General features: G+C 44.0%; 1 protein-coding gene across 1 annotated transcript; it reads left to right on the forward strand.

Annotated features, from left to right (window-relative positions):
• Positions 1–6,079: 6,079 nt before the first annotated feature.
• dact2 (dishevelled-binding antagonist of beta-catenin 2) lies at positions 6,080–10,907 on the forward strand. The gene is made up of 4 exons (XM_056394543.1): positions 6,080–6,575; positions 7,958–8,090; positions 8,207–8,497; positions 8,651–10,907. Exons 1-4 carry the CDS (start codon positions 6,303–6,305, stop codon positions 10,531–10,533), a joined length of 2,580 nt encoding a protein of 859 aa, XP_056250518.1. The 5' UTR covers positions 6,080–6,302; the 3' UTR covers positions 10,534–10,907.
• The last annotated feature ends 1,553 nt before the right edge of the window (positions 10,908–12,460 follow it).

The raw sequence follows: 12,460 nt of genomic DNA on the forward strand, positions 1-12,460 counted from the left end.
TTGGTAGAAAGTCCGACTGTATATATTATGTTCAACATGGTTTCCATATTATTCTAGCATTTGAGCATACTGATAGACCAATGGGAATGTCATTAGTTATTTGGTCATAAACTATAATAATATAATATACAGTGTTATATACAGTTAATATACAGTTAAAATGTTGACCAGATGGAGCTAAATAAAAAAGTTAATGATCGCCAGAGTTATTACAAATCATCCTGAGGGGGCCATTAATGTCTGGACAGAATTTCATGGCAATCCATCCAATGCCTGCCAAAACATTTCACTCAAAATCGTAAACATGAACCTCGTGGTGGCGCTGAAAGAAAGTCAGGGGATGAGCGAAGTCATAAAGATTCATCCCCTGGGCATCATGGATATCTGTAACATATTTGATGGCAATCCACTCTGTGGTTGTTTAGACATTTCAGTCTGGACCAAACATTACCAACCCTGGAACCACACAGCTAGAGAGGCTAAAAACAGAAAACAAATTGTCTTCAGAACAGCAGTTCTTTATGCACAATTTCACAAAGCATCTCTTTGGGCGGCTCAGTTGAACCACAGTTGTGTTATCCAAAAATTTGCTGACTCAACCGCTGTTGCACAATGAACATCTTTGACCAAAAGAAATGTCAGTGCCCTTCACTATGCCCTACTTTGTTGCACATGCTGAGATAGAGGTTGCTTGATTCTGTCTAAAAAGAACTATCCCTACAGAGCCGCAATAATAGAAGAAATAATCTGTTGTGCTGTGTGGGCAGAAGCAGAACATAGACAGCTAGTAAACCATAGTAGGCTGTGATATTGTGTGGTCAGTCCAAAACTATTTCATCATTTAAATGTGATTAGCAATGGAGTAATAGTGTTCCTTTTAGAAGTAGATATGGAATTCAGTTTATTCCGCACTCAGAAGAGGTTGCAAAGTAGCGTGGGTCTCCAGGGCTCTGCGGACAGGGTCAGTTAAGTACGATGTCCAAGTTCTACACAGCTCAGGCGTCTGTCTCCCTGCCTATGAAAAGATACGGGCCATTTGAGACTCACCATGGTAAGACTCCCTTGTAAGGACTTTGACACTTTTACATCCATGGCTGAAATGTAGCCGTCCCCCAGGTAAATGATGTCTTTCAGAATTGTATCTACTTAATTCTGTTTTTCTCCTTCTGAAGCTCCAACAGATACTTATACTGTACACACAGAAGTCAATCTCAAACCTCCATAAAATACTTGTGGGTGAAGCAGGTGTAAACATATAAATATGATAAAAACTTCACATCACATTCGAAGCAATTGTGCCCGGCACACTGCGCCCTTTGACAAATCTGCTTAAGGTTACATGGGGGGGAGTAAAAAAAAAAGACTTTTTCCAAACAGCTCCCCCAGCTTGTCACACACGAGGAATAGACCGTCCACTGGAACTTGGCTTAAAGCAGCAGTCTGCATTCATAGGTAAGGCAATGCTAAATTAGATAATTCAGACTTATGTCTTTATGATTTGCAGGAGTGCAGCATGGAAGCCTCCCTCTCCCGCTAAATCAACAAAAATTTGTTCTGCTCAAATAAAATTTCATGAGGAGATAATTTTGCGAGCGTTCAGCATAAAGGTCTCTCTCATGTGCAGGGGTGCCGCACTCGGATGGCAAAATCTACTCAAAGTCTGAAGAGGTAGTTCAACACTCGGCGGACATGATGATAGAGAGAGATATGACTGATCAGGTTCACCACCGAGGACAAGCCTCCATCAGCCAACAAAACAGCTTTTCCTTTTTATTCAGTTGGCCTTTTTTATAAACTTACAGAACTCAAAAATCCTCATGAGTACATTATAAGCTTCTCACAATCTGATTTATATACCCGAAGGAACCCATTTTATGTCTGCTTTAACAGATATCCCACTGTATTATTTAATCAAATATTATTGGATTAAGTAAAGTAACCTTAAAGAGAATTCCAACGGCATTAGACAGTTCGTTCAACATTTCTTGGCATGAACAACTCTGAATCAAAGCTACAGCCCACAGAAACGAGTCTCTAATCTGGGATTTCATCAGGAGATAAATCCTGGAGCTGCTCCGCTGAGAATGAATTGGAAACTGACATGGTGGATGGTGCAGTGACTGTCTGCGCTTTTGCTCTCAAGTAGGTTTGACAGTAACTGTAGGCGCTACCAGTTATGAAGCAGAACATATCTCATAATACCTTGTAAAACCTTGGGAACTATCACACTGATATCAGTCAAAATCACATGTTTCTTGAATGCACTTTAGAGTACGGGTTTCACTGGAAGTTTCCAAGACATTTAGAAAAACAAATGAGAATTCTACTTTCCATTTCTTGACTTTAAGCCCGAGGACTTGCCGGCCAGCGCACTGGAATCCCTGACATGTCTCATGGGTGAGATACAGTTGGAGCTTTTTTAGATTAGAAATCACTTGGGGCATTAAAAATAAGTCTAACCTTTCAAAACAGCCAAAACCATGGAGATGAATTCACTGGAGGCCCTTCTTTAAGAGGATATATCTATACAAGAAGCTGCGGCTAAAGAACAGATGCATTTCATTGCCATTCCACAATCTCCCTCAGTAACTCTGCAGCAGAGGAAGACATCTGGTGAGCGGCTGCACGTTAACATCAAAAAGTAGGTTTCTTTCTTCATTCATTCATTAAAACAACTAATACTTGTGTTGTGGCACTGCAGTGGTCAGAGGTGGCAGAGCGAGGGAGGCTCAGTTGTCAGCCACAAGAGGCCACTTTGATCTCTGAAAATCTTTGCCTTTGTTGATGACAGAATACCTGGGAAAAGGGATTTTCAATTAGAGTACCTGCATGGGAATCCCCTGACACGCAACAAGAACAAGACGCACACAGGGAAATATGTGAAAATACACAAACCCCCGGAAAACAGCTCAAAATCAACAAAAACGCCCAACATAGGATTTCTGCCTTTTTCTTAAAACATCACAGTGTCTTATGTGTCATATCAGATTTTCCTCCTTTGAAGTTGTAAGCTCATAATGCCTACTCGTGAAAGGCTTGTTTTTTTTCCCCCCGTGTACGCAGAGCTGACAACAGATTGACTCTGCGGCTCCTTCTAGACACTCGCTCAGTCCCACATATGACAACACACCATGTTTACCCCTCCGACTTCCATCCCACACATCCTGTTTGTGGCAGCATCTTCCATTGTTCTCGTCTGTATCTACCTGAGCAGGTACAAACACTCTTTCCACTGCGGCTGTTCATGGAAACAGTAAAAAGGATCCCTGCCCGTGTGCTTTTGTTTTGTTATCAACATTTGGCTGCTTTATCATTTCTTAAGTGGATGGAAAAAAAAAAAAAAAAGCAGGGAGGATGGAAAATCTGCTGATAAATGCAGAACACAAAGAAAAAGCCACACAAAGAGAAAACCTCCAGTGAGACAAAGCTTTTCGGGTTTGGCCTCACAAAGGTAGGTAAAAAGTTGTTTTTTGTGTGTGTGTATGGATGAGTTTTGGGAGAGTCTTACTGAATCCAGCACAAAGCCCACGCTTGATTTCTTAAAAAAAAAAAAAAAAGAGACCACCTTTTTGGAAGCAGCACCCCAGCTGATGTCACCCTGGAGGAAGTGCTTTGAAGGGGATGGGGGCAGAGGGACATCCAGGCATCACAATACAGTGTTGTATCCCAGCAGCATCACAAGGACATGACGCTATCCCTGTGAGGAGTGGGCTTCACAATGCTGTATATATTTGCTATAATGTGATCATCTTGATGAGGGGCCCATCAAAGTGATGGGGATGTCTTTTTGCAATCAGGGATGAGTAAACAAGTGATTTAGCTCCATATCACCTGAAAACTGCAAATGTCACGATCAACTGCAATGTGAAAGAGTGAAACTGCTTCATTTTGCAACTAGAATCATTCGGTTCACAATCCCAGGCGATCCTACAGTGATACGCCGGAGGATAAAACTAATCTCACTAGATTGAGAGTCAGTGTGACACTGCCCTCTAGTGTCTGAAGGTCAAGAAGGATAATTATCTTGGACAATTATTTTAAATTCATTGCACAATTGTTTTTTGACTGTGTGAATTAGGTGAGAAAATAATCCACATGTTAGTGAACAGGAAGATAATTTTATTAAACTGGGATTTAAAATACTTTGATTTTATCTTATCTATGATCAGACCGTACACACACACACACACACACACACACACACACAGGTGTACACCCCTCCTGGTATTTTGGTATTTCCTTTGAACTCGGGTTTCGAGATAGCTGCAGATATCAGCATGAAAGAATCTCCCCACCTGTGATACAGCGGGAACAGTGTAAGTGAATAGTCTGTAGCCAAGCTCATGTTGCCTTGGCCCGTGATGAGGGCTCAATCATTCCCTTATTTATTTGTTATCAGATGATTGACGATGAGAACAAGTGCTTCCGTCGTCTCAGTTAGAGGAACGGCAGCTCAGGTGGGAAGAGCAGAACAGGAATACCTGTCCTCTGAGTCACATTGTTCTGAAGATTTATACTAGATAGATTTAAACTAGCAACAAAGATAAAATATTGAACAATTGAGACATGTGATATGATTTTAACAGTCATGTATTTAAAGATTAAATGAGAAACAACAAGCTTGTTTCATTGATTGTATTTAATTGCAATACTTTGGCTTATTTTGTTGGGGGAGGATAATTTAATGCTTTACTTCACCACATTGCTTCTCCTAGCTCAAGGCCCTGCTCATTATTAAATAAATGCTATCTTTTCTCATGGATGGATTAACAAACAGGCCTACTAGGAACCGGTGCAGGGCCTCAAGAGGTCAGGGGGCCCTCAGAGCCTCTGTATCAACTGTTGTATTTCTTGTCTGAAAGTCATAGAGAACAGTAAAAAAGACACAAAACAACCACAAAGACTAAAATTTACCAAAAGAGACTAAAAGAGACACAAACAACACACGTGCAGTCAGGTCATTTGTAGTTGCTGTCTTTTGTTTTGTGATTGTAGTCATTTGTAGGATGAAATTACAATGAAAATAAATTATTCCCCTTTTTGCTGGGAACCCCTTCAAGGACCCCTGCTGGTCCCAAAACCCCACTTTGAGAACCACTGCCATAATGAAGTACTGTTCTATCGTCCCATTTCAAAAAAAAAAAAAGTTTTCGCTCTTCTCTCTTTATCTTTATCAAGTGTAGACTTGCATTTGAAGATCATTTATAGGTAGCTGACTTCTCAGTCTAACAGAGACTCATAGGCCCATGTGTGTCTCAAACCAAGGTCATGGGTCCATGTGCAGGTCAACAAACTGAAGAGTAACTTTTCATCGATGCATTATATTTTTCTAGTTGTTTGAGTTTTATAGAAATGGAATATCTGTTTATGTATCAGATGTTTCATCACTGCTTTTGTCAGAGAAATCTGAATGCCATCAGTTGCCATGAAACTGTAGCAATCTTTACTGCCACAAGGGAGCGTCATTCATCTATCACTGATCTATGTTGCCATGGCAGTCTGATTTGAATGTTTTATTTCAAGTCTCTGTTTCCAAGGCAAAATACTACTGAATGAATTTGTTCGGATGTAGTTTTCGAGGAGGATTTATTTAATAATGATGGAGATTTAAAATTAAAATAAAAATAAAAAAAGTGATTGATATGATACAGATCCATTCAATGTAAATGCGTTTTAAAGTTTTGAGTTTTACACAGTTATAGTAGCAAGCCGAAAATGTGTGGATTTCCTGCCTAATCTGCTGAAATAAATGCTCTTCAGATGATTACGTTTTGTTTTGTTTTGTTTTGTTTTGTTTATTGGTTTAATGAGAAGAAGACTTGACTTATGTACTAACCCATTTACTTCCCTTGAAGTATTACTACTATTTAGAGTCGAAGACTTTCACAAAGTTGAGCGCAAAGTCTGTCTGTGCTTAGCTTACTACCGGAGAGAATAATCACAACAAAAGAGTAGTGGAAATAGCATAATAATATGCCCATCATGCCATGTGGTATTATGCAGATGAACTTAGTACATGCCCGGGCAGTTTTAGCGAGCACTTGAATGGGGAGGATTAGTACCAGATGTTCACTGGAGGCCAGTGGCCAGCCAATAGGAAGGAGGGCCATTTGGTCTGTGGGAGGAGCTCAGTCTCTCCCCTGTGCTCGAGATTTCTTCTAACAGGTAGTTTAAAAACTAACCAGGTCAACATCAAGACAGAAGCTAACCCAGCAGTTATCCAGCGAGGAGCACGGGCTGGACGAGGACGTTTCTTTTACAGCATTTTGTTTCTGGATAATGCCCGGACGCCTCTCTCCAGCATGCTGAGCAGGAAGGGGTCTTGTGCGGGGATGATGAGTGCCGCAGCCGGAGTGGACCGCAGCAGGGTCGGGGAGAGGCTGCACGCTGCTCTGGCCGGGCTGCAGGAGCTGCATCTGCTGAAGGAAAGACAGAGCGACATGGTGACCTGGGCGCTGAGGATGGACCGAGAGGAGCCCGTCACCTCTGTCCACGCAGGCCCGGAGGCTCCCAGGATGATGGGGGCTGAGGAGCAGCGGCTGGAGGCGACCCTGACAGCCCTGAAGCAACAGCTGGTAGGAAGTCGTTTTAAACCATAAAAATCATAAAGCTGAATAATTAAAATACCTGTCTAGGAACAGTATGCGTGTGCAGTAGTTTGGTGTCACCGTGATGTTTCTAATTTTAATACACATCTTATTTATAAGGCCGGTACTAACACTGGGCTCAAATTAACAGTTTAATCGTCCTTGGAGTAAAAACGTCCGTTTGAATCTGAGCGTCAGCTGATGCTCATGCACATTCAGTCTTCAATTATTACCAGACAAACTTTAATGCTCCCAGCTGGGGGTAGGAAGTAGGATAGGTGTCATAAATCAAGGTTCATTGCAGGACCAAGAGGACTTTGAGTTGTGTATGTGCGCGCACACAATGCATGTGGAGACTGCAGGGGGCTGCACCTCAATCATTAACCACTAATGCCAGGAAATTAAAAAAAAGGTATTTGGTAGTGTTTTTTTAAAGGTGGATATTTTTGCTGTGAATGACACGCAGTGTCAGTCCAGAGAGGCATCGTGAGTGTTGGAGACAACTGGCTCTGTGGAGTTTTTTCCATGACAAGCTTTTTCCACGTAGGCTGCTGTTACAAACGTTTAGAGGACGCACAGGGAGTAAGGCGCTGTGTTTGACTTTCAGCAGATGCATTGAAGGGTAAATTATAAAGCAGTTGGCCAGCATCAAATTTCAATTGTGTTTTACATTCACACAAAATACAGCAACTGCATACTTACAACACCCCATCTAAAAGCACAGTGAGAGACACATGTAGAGGCTGAAACCTTTCACAGGAGGTCTCTTTATTGCAATAGACCTAACTTGATCTTGTAAGAGAGTGAAACAGTAATTAAACTGCATTTTCCAGGCATTGACCACCCCCCCCCCCCCCCCCCCAGTCCTCATCTCAAGAGCCACTGTAACAGTAAATGCTCAGCCTTAACTACAAAGCAAACAGCCCTTCATCCCAACCCCCAAGCTTTCCTCCTCTAGTAGTTTACACAATGGCCAGGCCCTCGCTGTGGGGGAGAAATGAGTTACCCACCACTGCTTCTTCCATGCCCCCCCCATGTCCTGCTGAGGTTAATCATCAGCCACAGCTGAGTCCCTTTTGTTTTTCTGATGGCTGTACATTAGAGCATCCTTTATCGGAACAAAAGACCTCATCCTAATCAAATTATAGCATTGCTAACGCACACTCTGACCTTTGTGACTAATTTTACTTTTCATACACATGCACAGAGAGCATCTGTGTAATTGCATGCATGTGTGTGCATGTGGAGCTTTATTGCATAACTCCCTTCTTTCCCTGAGAAAATCTAATTAGACTTCCCTTTTGGATTAGGTTGTACTGCACATGTTTGTCAGGGGTTGGCTAAAATGTCGTGTGCTGTCTCTTTTACAGTCTCGTCTTCGGAAACAGGATGTAGGCCTGAAGTCTCACTTGCAGCAGCTGGACCAACAGATCAGCGAGCTGAAGCTGGATGTGAGCAAGGCCTCCACAGAGCAGCTGGAGAGTGACAGCAGGCCAAGTTCAGGTGTGAACACACACACTAAAACTGCACAATACACAAGTAATATAATAATATGCAAGTAGTACATTCATCCAACATGATGTAAAATACTGAGATTAATACTCATCTGATCTCTCCAGGTTTTTATGAGCTCAGCGATGGCGGCTCCTACTCCCTGTCTAACTCCTGCACCTCGGTGTACAGCGAATGTCTGTCATCGTCCCAGACAAGCCTTCTTCTCCTTCCCATGAACCCTGCTAATTCCCTCATTAGCCCTCCCTCACAAGTTGATGTGTGCCGCCGACGTTCGGCTGATGAGAGCACTACCCAGCCCAACCCTCCGCGGGCCACAGGCCTCCATTTGGGGAGCAGCAGGATCCGAGCAAGCACTACAGGCACCGAACAGGCTCGACCAAGACCTGTATCAACAGGTAACCACAAGTCTTAATGTCTAATTTAATGTAGTAACAGGAGCCATGCAACTGTTGTTGCCAAGCAACTTAATATATATTTTGCTGCATAATAATGTGCAATTTCAGTGAATGAGCGATTTGAAAGGTTGATCTGTATTTTTGTGTCGTCAGGTGATCTTGATAGGATGATGGCTCAAGGACCAAGCTACTACAGATCCGTGGACGTGAAGAAACCCTCAATGGGTCCACACCTGAAAACCTCCACAGTGGACCCCAAGTTTCAGAGCAACCTGGTGTCCCGCAGCGGCACTGAAGTGTACCACTACCCCAGCCCCCTCCATGCTGTGGCTCTCCAGAGCCCAATTTTTTCCACTGGAGGCAACCCAGCTACACCTGGACTTCTAGAGGGCCAAGGACCAGTGAATGGTTCTGACACCCTTCAGAGGGCACAAATGGCTTATGACACCAAGACCCTGGGTTACATTGACAAGCTCCTCCAGCGCAGCTTCAGCAGAATCCAGAGTGAAACAGGCACAGAGACTCTGCAGACACACAGGGACTACCACAGGAAGCCCAGCGAAGTTGTAACTGTGTTTCCTGAAGTGTCTCAGCAAGAGGTGTGCATGCTGCAGCCTCTTTCAGCTCAGACCACAAACATCATCCCACTAGATAACGACCAGAGGAGACACTGCATGACATACTCCAGCCAAGAACCAGCTGATAACACAAACCACAAACAGTCAGCGAGAACTCAGGAGGTTTCATACCGGTACTCCTATCCTGTTGCCATGAGGGAGTACAGCTCCGATGACGTCACCACCTCGTCCCTCAAGAGGAACGATAGGTCCCAAGGAGAATATGAAAGTCTAGCAAGAAGCCACTCAGAGAAGAGATGTGGGGATGATCCAGAATCAAGAACACAAGAGAGGAAGGGCCATAGACAAAGACCGGTGATGGCCCAAAGCTCCAGCACAGAAGAGAGTCAAGCCTACGAGGTTCAGGCTGGTCACGGAGCTTCCCCTGAGTTCGTCCACGCCAAATTTGTCCCAGCCGGATCTCAGAGGGTCAAGGTGAGGCAGGCAGACCGTAAAACCAAAGCCGTGAAACTGAGAAGAAAAAGCAGTGATAAGCCTCGGGCAATGAGGCAGCAACATGGATACTCCTCTGGTGAAAGGAGCAGAGAGGTCAGTGGTGGAACCAAGGGGGAGCAGAGAAGGTCTGGAAAGGGAAAAGTGACCCAGAAATTTACCACCTGTCACACAGAGGAGCGCAGACAGGGCTCGGGTTCAGACTCCAGCCACTGTAGTCCAGGAGTGATGTACACCCACAAGGTTCACCCAAAGCCGCATCCCATCCCTGCTGTTACAAAGTCCAGCAAAGGCCGCAGACCGCAGGGCGTGGAGTATGAGCAGCCTGTAGAACAGAGGAAGAGGAGGCAGGGGGCTGCCAAGGGGCCGTCCAATGCAGAGATGTTCCAGGCCTCATGTGCTCAGCGTCAGAGGTCAAAAGAGCCCCGTGCTCAGGCACCAGGGAGCATGCAGATGGTCCGCAGCATGAGCGCCAAGACAGGGCAGTGGATCGGACGTCCTCGTCCCTTCCAATCCTCCGTGTCCTCCAACTCTTTCTTCCACAGTCTTAATGCCAGATACCCTCCAGCACCTTTCCACAGCCACTACCCACCCAGATGCGAGTCTGAGTATTCAGCTGAATGCGCCTCCCTGTTTCACTCCACCATCGCTGAAAGCAGCGAGGGGGAGATGAGTGATAACACCACCAACCGCTTCGGGGACAGCGAGTCCAGCCAGAGCTTCCAGTCCTTCTCGGACTCCGACAGCAGCCTGTCCCTGGACGAGGAGGACCAGGTGGACAGCCACGAGGAGGAGGGAGGCCTGGTGTGGGCTGAGGCTGCTCTGGGGCCCACTGCTGCTGGAAGGCCCCTCCAGCAGCTCCCACGCCCCGAGCCACCAGCCTGCCGGATCAAAGCTTCCCGAGCACTGAAGAAGAAGATTCGACGGTTCCAGCCTGCCTCCCTGAAGGTTATGACCCTGGTATAGTGACATTCTCCCAGGCTGAAAAGAAAACTGTTTGGAAAAACTGTTCAATCACACCTGGTCTTTTAGCACAGCACCCCTAATCATCACTAAGAAGCAGCCATTAAACTGGACTGCATTTGTGCACTGATTGTTTTTTTGAAACTAAAAAGAAATAATAAAGTTAAGAATTTGCAATGGTTGAACCTCAGTGGTCTACAAAATGATGCATTGTATAAAAGCATGTATAACACAATGATTACACTTACTCTTACTTTGTAAATATTTATGTTGTAATGAAAGCTTCTCATGGCATACGGTTGCATTTGACAGTTTCATTGACATTTCTGTTATATAATTGTTTGTATCTCAGAAATAAAATCAATCTTTTCACATTACCTATCGCAAATGATTGTTTATTTTCTGTTAATTTCTCAATTTTGCTCATTGATTATAAATACCCACATTTATCTAATTAGAATAAACATCATCATCATCATCAAACAAATCTTTAATATATATTGGGACAGTTTGCATTGAGTTTTTCTCTTATATTTCGACACCTAACAATGAGCTGAACCGAGTACGGTCCATTAACTGATTGGGGCTAAGTTCAGCTGTGGTATTAATAGCACCCAATGTTTCTTAATCAGTGAGTGAGCACTGTTGGCGGCATCTCATCTGCCAACTTCTCTCTTCTTCTGGTGACTGTTTGTCACACATGTTGGAAAGGAAAAAAAAATCTCCTCTTAATCTTCACAAACTCCCCACTGAGGCTGACCAGTTTAGCACAGATAGCACTCACAGCTCCTTATCTGGTTTCCTGATTCCGCCCAGCTGTTGGTTTGATGAGGTGCGGCTTCAACGACCAACCCAGACAGTCTTGTTTAATTAGAGGGTGAAACCTATCAGCCTCAGTCAATTTAAAGGTAAGTAAACATACTTGCAAAGACGTACCAAAACACACAGTCACACTCTCCTACAGTTTCACAAACAGACATTAAGATGATGGTAGCAGGAGCTCAGGTTTCGGAGGAGAGACCTGACGTTTTCAAACAGTTGGTGTGTATGACTGGGGGCACATGGGATTAAGCAGGAATGACAGATGATAAGAGGCTCCTCACTTCAGAGCTGTCATGAGGAGATTAGACAGTGGGCAGCTGCACAGAGTTGCCCAATAATCTCATTTCCAAAATCTGCCTTGGTATCTTTCCATTAAAATTCTTTCAAAGATGGGGTGAGCAAAAGGGCACTGATGAAGGTAAGCAGTCCAGTGACTGGCCTTCCGAACATTAGCCCTCTCTCCCGTGGTCATACGTAATAATGTTTTCTCCCATCAGGCAGCCACTGTGACCTTAAAGTTCCCAACTAAGAAGCTTATATGGCTGACAAACATTTTCAGCATTTCATCAAATTTTACTTTGAAGTTGTGTTCCCTGCAGATCTAATCACTGTGGAGAGACCATTATTTTTAAGACTCATGAATCATTCATTTAGCAAGACTCTCTCTCATTCTCCTTTCAGAAGAGATGTTCAATTTGCTTTCAAGGAAGAAAAAGGCATCATTCTTTAAATAAAACTACTCACTAAAGGGCATATGTTAACTCAGCAGCATTCTTTTCTCTATTCATCAAACACAAGACAGGTCCAAGGGGCAAAACCCCTAATGCACATCAAAGACAGCATTTTAAGTTTAGCCAGTTGCCACAATGGAATCAACTTATTAGGATTTGTACATCCAGCTGACCTCTGTCCTCTCCATAACAGCGACAGCGAGTGGTCGGTGGGATTAGTGCTGCTGTTTTCAACCCAGCTCAGAGGGAGCATGACGGGCCCTGGACTTGTCTTTGATGTTGAGTATAGCCGGACTGCGTCGGCTTGACCTTGTGTTCTTGCTGACCTTTCCAGCTGTAGGGCTGACTCATCTCTGAGGGCCCATCTCATCACAATA

This window comes from Seriola aureovittata, chromosome 14, assembly GCF_021018895.1.
Source record: "Seriola aureovittata isolate HTS-2021-v1 ecotype China chromosome 14, ASM2101889v1, whole genome shotgun sequence".
Lineage (NCBI taxonomy): Eukaryota > Metazoa > Chordata > Actinopteri > Carangiformes > Carangidae > Seriola > Seriola aureovittata.